The 21,545-nt window shown below is 40.3% G+C and overlaps 2 protein-coding genes and 1 long non-coding RNA gene across 3 annotated transcripts; 1 reads left to right on the plus strand and 2 right to left on the minus strand.

The window, feature by feature from the left end:
* Window positions 1-826: 826 nt before the first annotated feature.
* LOC136426740 (uncharacterized) lies at window positions 827-3,038 on the minus strand. Its single transcript, XM_066415481.1, has 2 exons — window positions 2,831-3,038; window positions 827-2,315 (listed from the first exon to the last, which is right to left on the minus strand). The coding sequence occupies exons 1-2, from the start codon at window positions 2,901-2,903 to the stop codon at window positions 1,378-1,380; spliced, it is 1,011 nt and encodes a 336-aa protein (XP_066271578.1). The 5' UTR covers window positions 2,904-3,038; the 3' UTR covers window positions 827-1,377.
* Window positions 3,039-3,783: 745 nt separating this feature from the next.
* On the minus strand, window positions 3,784-11,775 carry LOC136427889 (uncharacterized). Its single transcript, XM_066417101.1, has 10 exons — window positions 11,581-11,775; window positions 10,884-11,025; window positions 10,237-10,350; window positions 9,993-10,047; window positions 9,435-9,555; window positions 8,993-9,081; window positions 8,332-8,523; window positions 7,704-7,796; window positions 7,381-7,453; window positions 3,784-5,275 (listed from the first exon to the last, which is right to left on the minus strand). The coding sequence occupies exons 1-10, from the start codon at window positions 11,644-11,646 to the stop codon at window positions 4,634-4,636; spliced, it is 1,587 nt and encodes a 528-aa protein (XP_066273198.1). The 5' UTR covers window positions 11,647-11,775; the 3' UTR covers window positions 3,784-4,633.
* Window positions 11,776-12,024: 249 nt separating this feature from the next.
* On the plus strand, window positions 12,025-15,132 carry LOC136427890 (uncharacterized). Its single transcript, XR_010754532.1, has 2 exons — window positions 12,025-13,331; window positions 14,178-15,132. It is a non-coding gene; the product is annotated as an uncharacterized lncRNA (long non-coding RNA).
* The last annotated feature ends 6,413 nt before the right edge of the window (window positions 15,133-21,545 follow it).

A 21,545-nucleotide genomic window follows, 5' to 3' on the forward strand; every position in this document is an offset into this window, starting at 1 on the left:
CCCTTTTCATACCCTCACCAAACGCGCTTGCATCCGGGATGATGCAATATTGAATATCATCAAGAAAGGTTACTTTTGCGTCATACTTCAAGGAAGGCAAAAACCTCCTCAGAAAGTTTCGTCTGCTAGCTTCACCTAAAAATCACTTCCTTTGATAAAGATGCGATGCAAGCCCTAATAGATAATCAATTGAGTACTACTGTAGAAGTTTTGAACCTTCCAAAATACTCCTTAACTTGACTTGTGCTTAAATGTTCTTAGTACACTTTACTTAAAATACAAGTACCATATCAGAGACATCCAGGCCGTTCTTCTAAAAGGAATTCGAACCATTTTCTTTCTTAGATATTTCGTACAGCGTCTGCTAGTAACGTTACATCAAGGAGGTTAAAATAATCCTTGGTTACATGTACATGTACTAAAACCACCGACCCCCTCTGGCGGGAAAATGAGGTACTGTACAAATCAAGTACGGTATTCAAGCATCATTGACTTCTATAGCTTTTTCACAATCAAGCCGGCAATAGAAGGCACTAGTTCGTCGACTTCTAATGCTGCCCTTACTTCGGTAAGGTTATCATAAATTTATGGTCGATATCAATTACCGCATATATCATTGCTCTGGTGTAAGATAATATCTTGCTAGCGATTGTATGAGTTAGGGGTATGCTAGCTCATCAAATCACTAGTAAGGGATATGTATAATCTCTTACTAGTGATTTTATGAGTTAGAGGCATGCTTGCTCATCAAATCACTAGTAAGGGATATGTATAATCTCTTACTAGTGATTTTATGAGTTAGAGGCATGCTTGCTCATTAAATCACTAGCAGACTGCAAAAGTATTGTGTTACTCGTACAAAAAATCACTAGCACAACTTTTCCACTTATTTCGTCTTTTGGCATGTTTTACTAATACTAACTAAATAAATGTATTAAATAATCAGGTCTCCAAATTTGTACTAAACAGTAAAAGCTACATATCCGGACAGATTTATATGATCCACTCACATCGGAAAGGACCCCTTCTCTTTTCGATAAGTGTGGTGGGTTCTTTTGCGTGCGCGTGCTGGAGGTGTGGCTCTGCTCAGACACTGGTCCTCCCATTAAACGTCCTATCTGAGGGACGTCCCTCATCGAAGCTAGGTACTCATTTTCACCTGAGTGAAGTGCCTTTGATTTCCTAGGGACATAACATCAACGGGACAATGATCAGGGGACCCCGGATTCGAACCCAAGACCTGTGGGTTCTGGGCCAAACACACTGCCACTGCGCCTTCCCGACGTCACGTGGTTTATTAATCTGTAAAAAGAAAAACGTCTAAAACATCGCCTAAAATAAGCTTGATTAAGCCTAACTGCTACATCTGCTTGGAGATTATGTGACATCGTGCCCGCCGACTTGCAGCTGGCCGAACACAGGTTCCGCCTCACGTGACGACAGGACTTCTCCGTAGTACGGAAAGTCTTCAAAACCAGAGTCAGTGTCCGGTTTCTTGTCAACAAGGGGGATAAGGTCCCTGAAAATGTCCTTCCCGTTCCTTCTCTTCCAGATCCAGACAGTAACCGAGATCCCGACGATTAAAACACCCCCAAGTACACCCAAGATGATAGGAACGAGAGGAGGCCCTGCTTGTTGGATATCATCAGTTTGTCCGCTATTGTCTGACAAGGTGGTTAGAGTGGGGTTCGCCGTTACGTTGGGAGACATTTCGGACGTTGTTTCATCGTGATTGGTAGCATTGCTCATTGGAGTTGTCATGGTAACGTTGATTACGTCAGCCGAAGATGAATTTGCAGGAATGGTCGTCAGTTCAACGCTGTCTGTCGGAAGGACCTTGTCAGTTGTCATATTTGTAGACACAGTAGATGTATGAAAGGAAGATGAATTACTGGGATCCGGAGTGATTGACGTTTCAGGTATCATTGAGGGTGTGGATGATGATGATGATGTAGCGTTGGTATCATCCGCTTTGTTGGTCGTTGATTCGTCAACGGCGTTTGCACTGGTAAAGTAGCTACTCGTCGCTGGCACTGTGGTTTTATTGCTGTCTTTCGGCGTTGTAGCAGCGTCAACTGACGGCGTTGTAAAGGCCAATGGGGTGGTCACTTCTTTGTTAACGGTTTGTGAAGGGGCGGTTGTTACTGGTCCAGTTGTAGAGGGCCAAATCTGTGATGGTGTTGTGATCGGTGGTTTGGTGACTGGCGTCGTTGTCAGTGATGGGGCTACGAAGGGCGTTGTCGTCTCCATGGCAACTGTTTCCGATGGTGATGAGGGTGGCGTCAGAGAGACTGTAGTTGCCATAATCGTCGTGCCTACACAACACACAAGTAATGATGATAATTCAAAATTTGATCATAGATATCCTTTTTGCTTCTTGTTGGGGCTCAAACATCTCTTTAATTTCTAAGGTATGATAAATGCCTACCAAAGGACATATGTCTTGTACACTGTAACCTGAATGAAACTGTCAGTGTGGTGCGTGTGTATGCAGATCTCTCCTGTTACTGTTATCATTCAGGACACCAAAGAGTAAACAATACGTCGACAGTGCAGTGGTGTTACTGTTCAATCTATGCCATACCACCTGTTTTTGTATCTAAGAGTTTCTTTAGGTAAAACTACAAATGTGCCATGTTAGCTTTGCCTGTTTCAAGACGCTTGAAGGCTTTATAACGTTTCTAACTGTGGAACTATCCCAAATTGCCGTATTTGTATCTGAACTCCTTAGCGGGCGTTCCGTCTGAAATGGAACATACCCCATATAACAAACAGAAGCGACGTATGGACACAGTAGTAACGTTACGTCTAATAAATGTTAAGACCTTACCAACAACCTCAAACAGCAGACAGCCGGCGATGATCATGAAAACGCGGAGCACTCCGTCCATTGTCGCACACATATCCTCACGATGCGTAGGGGGTTACAAACATGTTTTCCTGATATCTATGTTTGTTTTCGAGGGTTAGGAATCTGTTTACATGCGCGGTGCACTACGTGATATCACCAACACAGCCAGTTGTCTACTGAATCGTATATCTTTTCTAGACGTAACGCAATGATAACCGTTGATATCTAGCTCATCACATTACACAGTAACTTTTACACAGTAACTTTGAGAAATTTGCTGGGTCGAAAACCCTAGAATAGACCCTGATTAAAGACAGTGTGATGTGTCCACTTATGTGTTGTTAGATGTTTAACTGTGGGATCAAAGGTTAGGTGACAAAGGTTCTTTACTGACCTACTTTAAGTTTTTCTATACTGATGAGTCATTCTGCAGTACTGTTATTACATAATGGTGTTCTTTATAGTAACTTTTGTGGTATACTGGTTTGATCTTTTTATGATAGTTAGAAACGTTTAACATCCACTGTGAATCTGCCATTCTGCCCATAGTCCCGTAATTATTGCTTTTTATAATATTCGATATTGTCTGGATTACTTTGTTATTCTTGCCATACATTGTACCATGTACATTACAGTACAACTGTCATTCAGTTTCTAGCAGTTAAGTTGGTTCCTTCGTTGTTTGACATCGTGTCAACACATTGTAGCTATAACTACAGCCATCATATGTGTCAGAGGTTAATCTACTTCACCCTGTGTGCCAGTGTTCTCTCCCAACTTAACAGTGCTTACATTAGCACTCAGGTGGTTAATGTTTGATGGCTTTTTTCACGTTTGGAGCTTAGATCAATAAAGATCGTAAGTTAAGGCAATCTGAAGATTCTTGGAGTTACATGCATCTTATATCTTTAAGAAAAACAACAGCCTTGTAGTATGTGTTTCATCTTTAATAATGTCCCTTTCTGCTGAGTATTCTTTATACAAGCATCATCAAGTCCTTATCTACAGATTTACTGTAACTCCTTGCCACATCGCTTATGTAGGACCAAACTACTTTATATTTCATTTCATCATTGTGACATGTACATTGTAGATGTACCCATATTTGCTGAACATAGTGTAACAGACAATGCTGTAGGCTAACTATTCACTTTATTGTATGGCATATCCCAAAATGTTGTAATTTCATTTCAGTTTGACCAAGGAGGTTATATAGACTATATAACCTCCTTGGTTTGACGGGACTTGAATTTTGCAGTAAATGGTAAAAAGAGTCGTAGACAGTGCTTTTTCTTGGGTTGGACATACATATTATACATCAAAGTCATCAGCGACAGAAAAACTGTATTGCTCATACTGTGGTGATTTTGTATTGGACAGGTCATTACAAAAACTAATAGTCATGATACAATCGAATCTCTAAAACTGGATAGAGAAGAGGCTCTGTTACTGTAATTCTTGTTTCTTTCACTGTAACTTTATGTTTTCACGGTTACCTCTGTACCGTGAACTTATCATCACCGTGAAAATTTCTGTTGTTCTCATTGATGAGTCCTTCACACATCCCGTCTGTAAAGCACTTGCCACCACTGTGAAGTTAAAGTTCAGTGAAAATGTCTATTTTTTTTTACACCATCAAATTTTGCTACCGTGAAGATAAAGTGACTTACAGTATATCACACTGAACAGCCTGTCATACCTAACCTTTGCAAATTTAACTGTAGAAGTTCTTTAAAGCTATCTGATGAGGATGTCCCTGATGAAATTTGATGTTGTTTACATTTAGAACCAGACAGAAGACAGGCTCTGTTTGATGTTGTCTCTGTTCTCCCGGCGTGTCCGGGTAACCGCGCCAGCCTCCCCCTTAATCAGCCGTCTCTTCTGCACAGCCTTCTTCTTCTTGGCCAGGCTCTGCTTCACCTTCGCTCTCACGTAGTCCTTGTCCAAGGTTGCCTGGGTGACGGAGCTGCTCATGCTTAGGGAACTCCTGGTTCTGTGAGACGTCGGCTTGCTCTGGGAGGAGTCGCGGAACGGTCGCTGGCTACGGTTGGCCATGCTTAAGTCTTCCAAGTTCAAGTTGTCATCCTTGTCTGATCCCTCGTTGTCTTCCTCATCAGTTTGTCTTCTGTTCTGTTCTGTTGCTATATCGTAGGTCGTAACATCTTCATGCTCATTGTGGTCCTCATCTACAGGTTTGTCTGAAGTTTTCTCGGTGTCAAGTACATCACCGTGTGAAGATGCTGCAGTGTCTATCATTGCATTGTCTGTTGCTTCTGAAACAAGAGGTTTGGAAGACTTATCGCTTTCATCCTCAATAGTGCCTTCATCTTCTCCCTCCTCTTCTTCTTCCTCATCACTACTTCCATCCTCTTGAGATGCTCCTGATTTCTCCAGTTTGCTGGATGAGGCCTCCTCTTCCATTCCCTATGAGAAGAAAGAACTCTTTAACTTTCCTTCAAGTTTTAGTTTAGTTTAGTTCATTTATTTCAACAAGAAAACATGTTGCCTGCAGGCGGTTTTCAATGATTCCTAGTGGGAGAACCCTGACATATCAACTGCACCACATATGGTGGGAACCCATGACTGAGAAATGTTAGCTATTTAAGGCTAGGACTAACAAAACATATGTCATCTAAAGAAGCAATGTTACACATTGTTCAGGCTGCAAAATTAAAGTTGCAGCTAAGGCCACACCAATTTAATTTCTTGGTTAACGGATTTTTCTAGAAAAAAAATGGAGCGGGCGGGCGAAAAAAAAAAAAGGGCATGGAAGGAGGAAGCATTAGCATTTTGGCTGTTTCAAGTACAAGTGGAGGACATTTCCTGGAACTTCAGGTTTACTTCTTATCTACAATCACAAAAAGGCAGGAAAAATCTTCAAGCCGATACTATTTTGAAACACAATACTTTATGTTTCTGACATATTCATCTTGCTGGCATTTGCTTAATTAATATTCATTGTCTGCTCCTGGGTATGTAAGCAAAGGCGAAAGGACACGTTCATCCCTGTCACATATACCGAAATAACAAGCAAACCATCATGCATGTATTACGTTAGGATATAAACTGACAGAAAAATTCTGAATTTTTGAAAAAATTGGGCATAGGTTCCACGCTATGACCCCTTACCGGGGGCCAATGGTGCCATCAAGTTCAACAAGTGGAACAGTATACACAACTCCAAGTCATGTATTTTCTACTTGGAACTTGAGGCAAGTCACAATGGAAAAATGTGGAGAACATTGGGCAAAACCTCCTCACTTTATTAATAAGTATAACTTCTTTCAGCTTGGTCATGTTAATTGAGAAAAGAACACATCAGAAACTTTGAAAAAAAGCAGACAGTAGAAACCTACATGCATTTGCTAGTAGAGAATGTAATGAATTTTATAAAGCACTTCACTCATCAAAATCCCTCAACACACACTCAGAAAGTTTTCTCTAAAAACAGCCAGCTCCAACTCCAAGTGTTATGCATTGGCCCCTTTCAGTCTGAGAAAATGGAATGTTCCATTCCTTCAGCAGCATATTTCAAGCTGCACATTCGATGAAAGTAGAAATTATATTTGACTTCAAAAACCACATCTGAAGGAAAGAAAATAAACATGAGCCTTTAAATTTGCAGCTAAATATTCATGCCGTCTATTACGCAGTTTTCCAAAAGATCGATACTTTTTTTCATGCTGAAGATATCAATTTTAAAGCCCGTAATCTAGGGTGGAATGTGAGGCTACTTTCTGTCCAAACAAACAAAATGGCGGTCTTACTAGCAGAGCACAGAGAGCACATGTACAGCCATCCTCGTGGTTTTTGTCGGGTTTTCACTGGTTTTAAGACCAAACAACCATCATCAAAGGCTAAAAAACATCATACATGGTATTTCTATGGCTAATATTGCTAAGAGGGAACCAGCTATTTTGACTGGATTGCCGATTTTGTTGCAAAATAAGAACCGAAAATTTCGTCGGTGGCCACCAAATATATTTTTCGGTCAGCAAATATTCGTCTTTTCTTAGCTGTTTTGGGACTAAAAACACACACCAAATGTGAAACAAAACCCCATATAATATTTTCACATGTGGTAGTGCTACAGTGAACCAAGTATTGTTCTGCTGCTTTGCCGATTTTGAGGGGAGAAAGTGGCCGGTCATATGGCGGTTAGGTGATAATTTTTCACAGTCTGCTGTTTTTATTTTTATTTTGATTCAGCAAAAAAACGAAGCGGCGAATCCGTTAACCAAGAAAATAAATTGGTGTGGCCTAACTATGCTTTGATACAGGGGAAGGGCTGGCAACTCCTGCCTGCAAAAATACACTCTACTACAGAAACAGCAAGGAAACTTACTACCCTATGTACCACTAGGCACTACAAGGGTCTGAACAAATGAATGCTTTAATATAAAGGCCATCATGGATGGGATTTCTGAGATATGTACATGTACAATTCATGGTAAATGGATCAGACAGAAATCTGACATGAAAAGAAATCTACTGTAAGTTGGATATGTGTTTATGGAAAAGTCACTAACCTGTTCCAGAGACTCCTGCATCTCTTTGGTGAAGCCGCTGGCAGCAACCTCCACATCCAGATCAAACTCACGTCTGGAATATCAGGCAAGATATGGGCCAGACATAAATAGACTAAAAACCACAGCAAACACTCCATTTTCTCCTTACTGCGAAATTAAATTCTCGCAAACTTAAGTATTTACAGTTAACTGTGATTCTGGAGGTTTATTGTATGGAGCACATGCCTTTGTTAGACTGTAAGAGTATTAGTTTAAGAATACTTGTAAGAGTATTTAGAATACTCTTCTTCACAAGTATTTAAAACCCTGAGATAGTGACTGACCTGACATCCTCGAATGTTGGGTACAGCTCGCTCTCGTACCCAAACCTGCGCAGGAAGAAGTCTCGGATACACTGGACATCTCTGTTGAAGTACCTGCAGATGCGAAAGGATTGAAAGCGGGTCATAGAAGGAAATAGAACATGCAAACAAGTGGCAGGGGCCAAAGTAATAAACACTAGGGCTGTCCCTGGCTTTAATCTATTTTCCACCACACTCGTTGTTTCTTGTTAATTTTCCTTGTTAAATCTGTAATTTTAAGCTTATGAAAATACATTTTCATCAATGTCATGCCGTAAAGTTGAGATTTTGGGGGTGGACGGGGTGAAAATTTTGTTCGTCGCAACAAGCAAATTCCTGTCCCGGGACAGAAGGCTGGATCCTGGAGAAAACCCTGCTTGACACAACTTATATATTAAAGGGTCTAGAACAATAGGGTGATGTGGTATGTTAATCTTTAAGACACTAATGTGATTTTACATGTACCTCTCAGACTCTGTTCATTTTGTTAGTATCTGTTAGTATCAACAAGGTAAAGCAGGCTATTACTGGTCAAATCATTTTCTTAAATTGTCAACTATCTGCAAGTATTCCAAACTAGTATTCTATGAAAGCCATTGTAAGCCCTGACCATTCAGCGTTGGGATGAGAGATGGAGACCATCTGAGGGAAGTCAATGACGGTCACGCCGTCCTTGTCGTCCAACATCAGGTTAAACTCGTTAAAGTCGCCGTGGATCAGACCGTGGTTCGCAAACCTCACGATCAGCTCCATGCACTCGTTGTACAGAGCGGGAGGGTCGGCTACATCCCGGACCTGGCACCTGTTTGTGGAAACAATCAACACATTGTGTTGAAGTTTCTTCTATGTTGTTACTTGTTGTACTCAATTGAATCAGACAGAGACTGTATAGGCTGCTATACTTGGCAGTTGCATTCTGAGATTGCTCTACAGACAGTGAGCGTGTCCGGCTCTGGTGGAATGTCAGGATTCAAGAGGCAGGTCATCTGGATGCAGTTACTCTAGCACTCATGGGCTAAACTATTACAAACAGTACATGTAAAAGGGGTGTTGGGCTGGCTAATCTTACTTCTTGTAACATGCTACATGTAATTTTACTTTCAGGAATTCTCTGTCATCATATGACTACATATACATATTCCTCTGCGACCTGTAACATTAGTGAAATTAGACCAAAGTACAGCAAGTGCATGAGAGGTGGGGGTGTAGGAGTTTGGAAATATTTACTTAACTCATCTACCCATGGTTACATTCTCAAACATTCTACTCACATTGGGTAGGCATTGATCAGTTCCATCACCACCACATGTCTGTTGAAGTCCACAGGTTTGGGCACAGGGAAACCGTGGTCATACAGGGCCTGGAGGTGGCAAATCTTGCATTAGAACTTAAGGAAGGACTACATGAAATATTCAACCATCAAAGGTATCAAACAAGTGTTTAGGTATATGATCTGAATGTCACATGTAATCTTACCAACATGAACTAACTCCATGGAAGTACTTTCGCAGCAAGGCTGGCCCCTTGTAATAGCAATAGCTAGTCGGGCAGCCTTGGCTGCTGTACATTGTACGCAGCCAAACAAATAAATAAATAAATAAACAGTAGTAGGCATTAGAAGCATTAAAACTTTCAGAGATGGAGGTATAGGTACATAACTGACCCAAAAATGTATTCTTAAATACTGATATGGATGGTTAAGATTTCCCTTACCTTCATGAAAGCGAACTCCTTCATGGCGGCCAGTCTGGACAGGTAGAGCCAGGAGCAGCTCTGTCGGTGCCGGTGGTAGTCACGCTTGTGTTTGATGGCGCGGAAGGACTGACGGCCAAGTCTGGAGGAGGAACAAAGCTTTAGGATCAATAAAAGTAACCTACTGTGGTACAGTCAAGCCGGTACATGTGACCACCTTTACATAAGTACCAACTGGCCATGTGACATCTTTTTGGTGATTCCTTAGATAATCTTATCCTGGGTACCATCCACTGTAGTTACTGCTGGCTCAATCTTTTTGTGGTGAGCATGTGAAAAGATTGAGCTAGACAACGGTAACTATGGAGGATGGTACCCAGGCTAATATTTTTCCCATTGATCCAAGCATTCAAAATCCTGTCCATAGGGACTGCTCATCCTCATAGACCAGATTTTATTGGTCCCATGGTCAGTTTTGACTGTCACTGAAACTGTCAGTTGCATGACAAGTTGTTGTGCTTTGATCAAAAGTGTCTTACTCACCAAATAGGGCAAAAATAAAGTCAAACACAACTTTACCTGTGAAGTTTCATCACCATCTGTTCCCCATCTTCATTTGCCACAATGTAGATATCTGTAAGTTTAACAGGAAAATAGCAACACTTCTGTTGAGACACATGGCATAAAGTGTAACATTCTGTACATCCAACTTATTCATTAGAGTAGACAGCAAGTCAGTAAAAGATGACCAAAATATAACATGATGTTGGGAGTTGTGTGAAACTGAAACACTCTGGACAATAACGTAATCAAGTCACCTCACCTGACTCTTTTCCGACCCCGATCTGGTTCCCGAACGAGGCCACGACCTCCCGCGAGGTCAGCGACTTCAGCGCCAGGAAGTCGTAACCGCTGTAGATCAGACGGTAGCCCTCCCCTGTAGAGGATTATGGGAATGGTTACTGGAGGATGCTGGGTACTAATACATTCTACATGTACTTAGACAGTACAGGAATGGAACACTCCAAATACACCCCCAAGTTAGAGTGGCACAGTCCAGAACCGATCTTGACTAGTTTACTGTAACTAGTGTAAGTGTCAGGGCACTTGGCATTTCGGCCAAACAGTAATACTGAAGATATCTTTGATTCTTGTCTACACATTCTAAATATAGACTGCTGTTTTTTTAAGACCTAAAACTTGTTGGTGCCTCACTAACTAAGGCTTCTATATAATGGGTGCAGCCACTTCCTTCATGGTAGTCTACAGTCATCATTTAGTTAAAAGCATAAGTAATTCCTGAAAGTTTCCTTCAAGCGTGTACTGTTGGCTGATTGCTACATTTTCAATCTATCGCTTGATACAGTATAATGTAGCAATCAGAATAAACTGCTATAATCATCTAGTACAGTAATATCAAAATATCAACCAGAGACTGCTACATATGAAGAGTAGTACAAGTACACGTACATGTCTTTCCCCTGTCGAAGCAGATGAGTTTGTTCTTGCAGAGTTCCTTCAGGACCTTGTGGCAGCCACCGTGCTTGAGTCTGGCGATGGAGGCGACGAGGCTGGCAGGCACGACCTCATGGTTCTTCATCCCCATCTCAATCTGCAGGGGGCAGAGGTCAGGGAATATGGTAAACAAGGCTGGAATGGATGTTTGGTTGCACAGGGTGGGTATTAGAGAGACATCAAGGAGTTTATTACAGCAAGTTCAACAGTAATTAGCAACATAAGTTATTTCAAAGATACAACATATTTTGAACCTCCATGGTGTAACTTTGAGAGTAAACTTGAAGTAAAAATTGCTATACATTACAAAATCTATACATTAGTTGATATATAAATATAAATGTGATTTTGAAGATTTTCCAGTTTAGATCAATCTTTCTTCAAGCGAAAGAAACGAAAAACAGAATTGTATGTAACGTTATTCAATGTCAGTTTTCTTTCCTACAAAATAATAAAGATAAGTCCTATAACTTTGTTATAAAAGTTACATATATTCAGTATTCTGCAAACGCCCTACTATTCTAGTATTCTGCTACCCAGCCTAAGAACACAAGAAGAACCGCTCATGTCCCAACATATTGCCCATGCCCCCCTCCCCACCTAACTTCTCTTCCTAATCGGGAGAATAAAGAGACATATCTCGCCAACTTACCGCCGTGAGCACTCTAAAATCTTCTCTCGTCAAGTAACGCAACATTGTCACGTTTAATCTGCCCATTTTCGAGTCTTTTGTATTGTCTACCTGCACAAAATATTTTTTGCAGGAATTTCGCAATCTTGCATGTGCGTCTGAAGCAAAGGTAAAGGGTCAACTGTGCAGCCACGCCACCTAGCGATTCTTCAACGAACATCAGCTGCAGGTTTTAAATTTTGACGATCTGGGGGAAGGTGTCGCTTTGTATGAGTTCTATCAAAACCTCCTTGGTTGTTGCAAATAATTTTTATATCCAGACTGTGGCCTGGCAATGTTGCATGGTCAATTTATACTTTCTTGGTTTCGTTGGGTTGTATGGGGCGTCTCAGGGTTGTTTTGTCGTCATCGATCATGGGGTCATAGTTATGTTGAGCCCAACATACTGTTGGGCGCAACATATTGTTATGTTTCGCCAACGAAACATATTGTTATGTTGAGCCCATAAGTATGGGCTCAACATATTGTATTTGTCTGGTTCTTCTTCTTCTTCTCCTCCTGACAAATCTTCAAATGGCTTCTACTCCGCCATTTCTTACCCAACCGACCTGAAATTTGGCATGGAGGTGAAGATGGCGAATACCCCTAGGCCCTTTTTTAATCGTTTTGAAACAGGCCTTAAAATCATTTTTATGGAGGTTTTTTGGGGCATTTTTAGGCAATTTCTATATTTTTGGCTCCTGTGCCCTGGTATTACAAGCAAATGGCCTGGAATTCGGCACAAGGGTGCCTGGAACATGTCCCTACAGGACTTTAATCACATTTCTGGTGTACATCACTTCAAAATGCTTCGTATGGGGGACTTTTGGACCCATTTTCAGACCAAAAACGGGTCAAAAGTGCTGTCCCCGTTCCATGTTCTATCTAAGAATCCATGTTCTACATAAGGTTCCGGGCGTTCCATTTGCTGCTGGCCAAAGAACATGAGTTCTTTTCTGGTTACCTGAGGTCATGTTGCAAGTAAACACGCAAGTCCTTTGCAGTAAGAAGCTCTTGGCGTCTCGCAGAACTTGTAGTAGGGGTGGCGCAGAGCCCGAAATTTGTTCTCCGGCCCCGTCAAAACCGAAAAATGCGCCAAATTCAAGGCGTACGATCTGATACATAACGGTCAAAAATCGCTTATATTTTTATACCAGTAGTTAAAAAAAGTTCTTAACTCAATATCTGTGAAAGATTTACTAAAATACCGTCAACCATAAGCGAGAAATCGCCCATCGGGTTACGCGCGTTTCGCCCGCGGGAGCAGGTGCACCCGCTTCCCGGTCACACACTTGGGGAGGGCCGGCTTCGCGCCGATCCAAATACGGAGCGTTACGTCACTCGTAAACAAGAAAACTAGTCGCCAATTTGTAGCCAGCATTACGAGCTACAAAATGATGTAAGTGGTCAGCTTGTGCGACTTCCATTGGTGAAAATATTCACATTTTAATTTTTCAAATCGAAATTCCGGAGGAAGGTACCCCTTTAAAAAAAATTTAGCCATTGGTATCGTTGGAAAATTCAAGAGATTGTCGTTATTTTGGTACCAAATTGGCATATATTCGAGCCATGGTGGGCTCCGTAATCGGCTGATACTTTTGAAATTGCGAGCCAGTTTTGGGAAGGAAGCAAGATGGTGGACGGCGGCCCGGTCGCTACTGACCGCTGTAGTTCGGAGCCGATTACGTCGGCATCGGGCCAAAATACGGACACTTCTACCACCCAAATGCCAGGTAATGTATTTTTCCAAGTCTTTACGTAGTTTTATGTGGGTTTTGGGTTATTTTTATGTCAAATTTGGCCGCATGATTATCGGTAAACACTGTTGTTTTTGTATGCCACATGGTAGCTCAAATAATTTGAATTTGCCGTTTTAATACGCGGATTTTCGTGCCAGTGGTTGCATGTATGATTACTATAAATCATTTTCAACGCCCTATGGATGCATTTGGTTCCTGTTCTTTTTTGCTAGTGCCCTAATCTAAACTTATTTTTATTAAAATGCAGAAAACTGTACTTGCTATCCTCACCTTCTGACGTCACTGCTAGGGGGAGGGGGGCGGCGGGAATGCCCAGCTGCCCTCTACTCGAGTCGTAGTTTCCGTTGTAATTTATTTTATGAGTAGAAGTATAAGCCCAACTTAACAGAATTATGCTGGTCTGTTAAGTTTATTAAGTTGTTACATTTATAATGACACTGCACGAAATGGCCTCGTATCCCGGCGTATACGTACAGGGATTCCTCCGGAAATATTCCATATCCCGGTGCGGATTTAGCGTATCCGTTATAACTAACGGATACGCTAAATCCGCACCGGGATATGGAATATTTCCGGAGGAATCCCTGTACGTATACGCCGGGATACGAGGCCATTTCGTGCAGTGTGAATGATAGCCTTTATTATTGTATGCAATTACCAGTACTACTTAGTATATATGTATGGTAGCTAATGGAGGAAATAAAGTACCTAGGTATCCAAGTTTCATATTTATCTCATCATAGATTGTTTGAAATGTGTGTCTGCCATGAATGTATTATATAGTTTGAATTTCAACAGACGTTTTCTCTTTTGACACAGGAATGAAGAGAGTGAAGAGGAGGAAAGTGATGAAGAACCAACAGAACTGCCAGTGAACTAGAAGACGAGACTAGATATTCTATTTGCCGTAAATAACTTTGTAGTTTTGGTACATAACGAAAGAGAACTTCAGTAACTTCTACCCTTGTAGTGATCAGCATGTGTGTCTTGGTTATCTCAGCTGGATAGAGAAACCATACAAAAAGTAGATATAGCTTTTGTAGTTGATTCAACTGTAGAGATAGTTCCAGACCAGAGAAGCAATGGCCACCTGTTCCATGATCCAGTTGTCTGATTCCCGTAAAATTGAAATGTAATGCATGTACAATACAATAAATACATGTACTTTGCCACTCAACTTCCCTGCAACAAGAAACGAAAGTCCTGCAGTGAAAAAAGGGGAAGAAATGAAATGAATGCTGGATACTGTATTGAATTGTCGGACCAATATTGCAGATTGTACAAAGAATGATATCAGTGTGTACAAATGTAAATATATAGCATTGGGTAATACATGTAGTTCAATATTTCTGGATCAGATTAAATTTTTGAGGCTAGATTTGAAATCAGCATGTGTCTAAACCTCTGTGTACCAAGTTTTTTTTCTTTTATCTTCAAGTATAAGGAAGATATGCAAGTTGCATATTCAATTAGCGAATGCACATCTTATTACCTCAGGAAATCAATTATTCATCATAATTAATAATTTCTGAAGCAGATATATAGATTTTATGGCCATATTTAGATTCAGCATGTTACAAAACCCATGTATGCCAAGTTGTTTCCTTGTATATTGTACGGTTACAGAGATATTGCAATCTTGCATATTTAAGATGTCCTGTGCCGATGTCCATTTTTTCCCACTTTTGGTGATATTTTGAGATGAGAAATCTACAGAAACGATGAAGGCAAAGCTACAAGCTAATATCATTGTAAATAAAGAGAATGCAGCTTATTTGGTGCTTCTATTGTGAATTATTACTGCGTTATGACAGTTTTAAGATAGTACATTTTAACGGTTTTTACGGATTCCGGAGAATTTGAGGACTAATTCTCAGACCTTTGAATGGCCGTAACTCGCTAACGGTATGTCCGATTTTGTTGAAACAAAAGCCATTCTGTTTCTTTCACAAATACCTATCAGATGACACCAAGTACAAAAGATATGAAGAGTTTGAAATTTTTGTTTTTGCACGGGTGATTCTGGAAGTCAATTTGGCAAAGTATGATGCTCTCGCAAATGTTGCCAGGAGTTATTTTGGGACAGCCCACTTCTTGCATGAGGAGGAGTATGGGCGAAACATGCTGAATTTGCTCTTAAAGCAAATGACGGCCAGTCTAGTTTTTGTCAGGTTTCTTCTCCTTCTTCTCCTGTCAAATCTTCAAATCGCTTCTTCTCGGTCGTCCGTCGACCAAATAAGCTGACATTTGGTATGCAGGTAGAGTACGTGTATACCCCTAGACCCTTTTAAAAATTTTTTGATATAAGTTTTTAAAATGATTTTATGGAGGTTTTTTGGTCATTTTCAGACAAAAGTCGCACATTATGGCCTCCAGTGCCGTGGTGTTGAAACCTGAGGACCTGAAATTTGGTTTAGTTGTGCATTGGATATTTACCCAAAGGACCCCATTATTTTTTTTTGCATACACTACTTCAAAATGATTTATTTTGCAATTTTTTGATGCAATTTTTGGTTATTTTCTGTCGGGGCCAGCAAGAACTAGGTCATACTGTAACATAAGCCCTCCTACATAAGTCCCTGTCTGGGACTTAAAACCAAGCAGATGTCAGGGGGTACCTATACTAATGGTATTACAGAAAGTTATATGTACCTTATGTTACATGGTACGGATGTTATATTTGAGATGTAGGTACCTATAGGAAAGGTGACTACACCTGACAATTACTTATGCTAATGAGGACCTAATTCGCATAATGTATGCATAAAGTTGTATGTGCCTTACCGTAAATGCTGCGGATGTCATCTTTGAGATGTAGGTACCTTTAGGAAAGGCAAACACACCAGGCCATAAATTATGCTAATGAGGACCTAATTTGCATAATCGATGCATGAAGTTGTATGTCCCTTACCGTAAAAGCTGCGGATGTCATCTTTGAGGTGTAGGTACCTTTAGGAAAGGCGAACACACCTGGCCATAAATTATGCTAATGAGGACCTCATTTCCATGATTTATGCGTAAACTTGTAATTCCCTTACCGGAAAAGCTGCAGATGTCAGACTTGACATGTACGTACCGTTAGCAAAGGTGATCACACCTGGCCATGAATTATGCTAATTAGGACCTCATTTGCATAATCGCGCATAAACTTGTATTTCCCTTACCGTGACAACATGTAGGTACATGTAGGAAAGGTGAAAGCACCTGGACATAACTTATGCTCATGAGGACCTCATTTGCATAAATTATGCAGAAACTTGGATTTGCCCAGGAGTTATTTTGGCACAGCCCACTTCTTGCATGAGGAGTATGGGCGAAACATCCTGAATTTGCTCTTAAAGCAAATGACGGCCAGTCTAGTTTTTGTCAGGTTTCTTCTTCTCCTTCTTCTTCTCCTTCTTCTCCTGTCAAATCTTCAAATCGCTTCTTCTCGGTCGTCCGTCGTCCAAATTAGCTGAAATTTGGTATGCAGGTAGAGTACGTGTATACCCCTAGACCCTTTTAAATTTTTTTTGATATAAGTTTTTAAAATGATTTTATGGAGGTTTTTTGGTCATTTTCAGACAAAAGTCGCACATGATGGCCTCCAGTGCCGTGGTCTTGAAACCTGAGGACCTGAAATTTGGTTCAGTTGTGCATTGGATATTTACCCAAAGGACCCCATTATTTTTTTTGGCATACACTACTTCAAAATGATTTATTTTGCAATTTTTTGATGCAATTTTTGGTTATTTTCTGTCGGGGCCAGCAAGAACTAGGTCATACTGTAACATAAGCCCTCCTACACTTACCATGTCTGGGACTTAAAACCAAGCAGATGTCAGGGGGTACCTCTACTAATGGTATTACAGAAAGTTATATGTACCTTATGTTACATGGTACGGATGTTATATTTCAGATGTAGGTACCTATAGGAAAGGTGACTGCACCTGACAATTACTTATGCTAATGAGGACCTAATTCGCATAATGTATGCATAAAGTTGTATGTCCCTTACCGTAAATGCTGCGGATGTCATCTTTGAGATGTAGGTACCTTTAGGAAAGGCGAACACACCAGGCCGTAAATTATGGTAATGAGGACCTAATTTGCATAATCAATGCATGAAGTTGTATGTCCCTTACCGTAAAAGCTGCGGATGTCATCTTTGAGATGTAGGTACCTTTAGGAAAGGCGAACACACCTGGCCATAAATTATGCTAATGAGGACCTCATTTGCATGATTTATGCGTAAACTTGTAATTCCCTTACCGGAAAAGCTGCAGATGTCAGATTTGACATGTACGTACCGTTAGCAAAGGTGATCACACCTGGCCATGAATTATCCTAATGAGGACCTCATTTGCATAATTCATGCATAAACTTGTATTTCCCTTACCGTGACAGCTGCGGGTGTCATCTTTAAGATGTAGGTACCATTAGGAAAGGTGAATGCACCTGGCCAAAAATTATGCAGAAACTTGGATTTGCCCAGGAGTTATTTTGGGACAGCCCACTTCTTGCATGAGGAGTATGGGCGAAACATCCTGAATTTGCTCTTAAAGCAAATGACGGCCAGTCTAGTGTTCGTATGGTTTCTTTCTCCTGTCAAATCTTGTAATCGACTCAGCTCGGTCGTCCCTGCACCAACTGAGCTCAAATTTGGTATACAGGTAGAGTGGGTAAATACCCTGGGAGATTTTTTTCATTTTTTTCGATATTGACCTTGAAAGTGATTTTATTGAGGTTTTTCTGACCAAAAACGTACATTTTGGCCTCCTGTGCTCTGGAAATACATCCAAATGACCTGAAATTTGCTATGGTGGCACATTGAACAAATATTTAAAGTACCCCATTCGCACTTTCGGCATACAACACTTCGAAATACGATATTAGAGGGTGTTTTTGGGAAGAAGATCGGCTATTTTCCTCATATGGGGTCACTGACCTATAGGTCACATTTTCATTCATCTGGGCGGGTGGACTAATTCGGTCAGCCAATGAGAGAGCGCGGATTTATCAAGCTCAACCTGATTGGTTGAAATAGTCAATTCAATTAGGGGCACTACGCTCCCATCCTTGTGTTGTTATTGTTGTGTCCTACTGAAGTTAAGTGCAATTGAGAAGGCTCAAAACTTTCCTGGTGGTATTTTTCGACACACGGTGTTTTTCTTATTTTAACACTGCATGGAAACAAAGATTTCCACAAGTTTGCAAGCTTGGACACTATGGTGAAACCTGACATTTCCTCGCTATGTACACGAATTTTCTACCCCTGTGTCACCAAGATTGGACACCAGTGCGCACAATAGTGCACACAAAGTGTCCAAAGTTTCCCACGTTAGGGAACAGCCCGTGTCGGGATGTTAACAATAACATTAACAATAACAATAGAGAGTTGTGAAGTGCGTGAAAATTTACCTTGAGCAAGGAAGTCCTTGCTTTGAGTAATTGTTTAAAGTTTTTGGCAAAAAAATGACGTAAACCTAAGAATTTTCAACCTTCTTGCTTAATTAAGCCCCTGTTAACGTTACATGTCTACACTATCGGGCCGCGGGGAAGTCTTGAATATCGGCGCTGATCGATAGCGCATTAAACAATATGTGTGTCGTAGTGTTGTACTATAAAAATAGTATTTTCATCGCAACCACTGGCACTTGTTTAAAAAAGCCGAAGATTTCTCCACACACAATCGTCTGCAACTTGTTTTGTTTGTGGTACCAGTATTCGGCTTGATGGCGAAGTTTTGTTGGTCGCCTTTTTGCATATATTAACAGTGTCATGCCAGCGCCATAAATGCATTATATTATCGGTCCTACATTTACTTGAATGCATATGGTTTCAAATTGGGAGCGATCCATTTCTGACTGGTCTTCAATTCAATCATTCATTCAAATACCAACATTGCAGACATACAACAAACGTTAGCCTCTATGCCACAGTCACTTTTTGCGTGGGGAGGGAAATGGGCGAAACATGTTGCGCATGCATTTGCTCCCGCAAATGTTGCCTTTCTAGTTATTTATGTTTTTGTGTGTCTTTTATAAAAGGAACGTTTTTGTTTTTTTTGTTACATGTGAAAAGACGGTTATGAGGAATGTGTGTATTCGAAGTGCCGTTTCAACATTGGGAAAAAACGGTGATGATTTTATGTTTCTATTCTGTGTCCTTGCTTATGCGTTCTTTGGATGTTTTTTGTTGTTGTTGTTTTAATGTTTTGACTTTTCGGACGTTGTGTCGCGTGGTGGGTATCATGTATTGAAGGTATGGAATGATCGTTTATTTCTGTATGAACCTTTCTGTGGGAGCTATATTTCTGGAAGATGTTGTTTTCAGGGTACGACGTCACAAAATGATTTAAATGTTAGGGCCCAGCCTGTGGCGGGGTTAACGTTTCATTTTAGTAAGATAGACGCGAGGATGAAAGTAAGAGGTAAACAACGTGCTTTATTCTGTAATAGTCACCAAGCATTTCATATCCAGGTTAATGTATATCACACTGTCTCAACGGTCACCCTTCATCTCCAGATTGAAAACTCAGTCCACTGTAATACAAATCATTTCAAGGCATATTCATGAATATGCATCTTACGATAGAAACGATGGCGCAAAAATATACCATATGCTTGCACAAAGTACAATGCTGCATGACCACACCAGTTACAAATTGACATGTAGATTTTCCTAGGTACTCCAACACAGCCCCCTGAAAAATTTCATTCTGAGTTGAAAGCAAAAAGCCTTATGATTATATGAATAGTTTTGTAAGTTTTGTTTAGTCTTCCTTCTTTGTTCCTTTTTGCAAGGCTCGCTGTTCTACTCTGTACTCTGTATACACATTGTTCTCTACTTTACAATCTTGCTGTCTTTTTTTCACAATTTCTTTTAAGACCATACATATTGTCTTCACGTACAACATTTAGTTACTGGTACAGATATAGTTATTATATTAAGAAAAGGAAAAACTTTGCTACCTTAACCCTATGTGGTTGCGCAAGAAAACCTTAGAAACATCATTGTTTAGACCGACATTAGTGATTTTTTTATAAAATGCCTGTCAGAAACCCGTTGCCATGGCAACACAAAAATGATAAACTTATTCCATTATCATAAACTTGTTTCCAACTAAATTCTATGAAAAGTCATCAAGTTTAATAGTCCTAGCATACGTCGTTTGGCAGTTATGCAATGTCAAAGTTAGCACGGGCACTTTTAGCCCGGCCACCCCCAGTCTAGATAGGGTGAAATGTCATTCAAAATATATCCAATTCAGCAGGGTAGATTACATGCTCTACAAGTATGTCTAATGATTGAATGATCGCATATAACAATTTGTATTTTTGCCAACAATCGGTTGCTCAACAGTCTCCTCCCGGTCAAATGTGGGTTTAATCATGGTGTTTCCACATTTGCGTACAGAGAATTCAGCTGTGAGGCATGCAGTCGGTGCTGTGTCATAAGATAGATTTCTAGTATCCACGGATTCAGTGATCATTTGAGATGGACTCTGCCCTGTCTGATCATGAGCACTGGCCATTGATGCAGCTGTGATAGTAGGTGGGACAGATCAAAATTTCAACCTCAATATTTTCCTCTGAAATTTGGTAGGTAAATAGAGCCTGTTACAGGGATCACAAAACAGTTTAAATTTTGTTTCTATCATGTTCCCTTCAAGGGCTACAAATTTTTGAAATCTTATTTTTGAGGTATTTTTGTAGAAAAATTATGTATCAACAACATGATGAAGACTTAAGCCCCGGGTCATCATGGCATACTTAAATTGTTGTTTATAGATCATAAACAACCTAACAATCAATTTACCATCAACGTTTGTCGGAAATATAAACATCAGATATGTTTATTAGACATGAAAATTGGTAATTGAGTATATCAGCAGCATGGTGGGAAATCTGTTGTCTCCCTTCACTTTTAATTAAGTTCCAGTGCTCCCTTTCTTACCAAAATATAATGAAACCAGATAGGTTGAATTAGAATAACACATGGATATTCATTTCATGACCTTTGCGCTATTTGTATTACAAAATGTATTTTAAAAATTATAGGTCAACTGCCATAAAAATACCATTTTGGATCTGTATGATGAAATCGAGAACAACTATTATTAGCGTACCGACCTCCAGAAGTATTCTATATAACACATTAGATAGCAATTAATGTATTTTTAAGTAGTAATGACATGATGTATAT

This window comes from Branchiostoma lanceolatum, chromosome 2 (genome assembly GCF_035083965.1).
Source record: "Branchiostoma lanceolatum isolate klBraLanc5 chromosome 2, klBraLanc5.hap2, whole genome shotgun sequence".
NCBI classification, from domain to species: domain Eukaryota; kingdom Metazoa; phylum Chordata; class Leptocardii; order Amphioxiformes; family Branchiostomatidae; genus Branchiostoma; species Branchiostoma lanceolatum.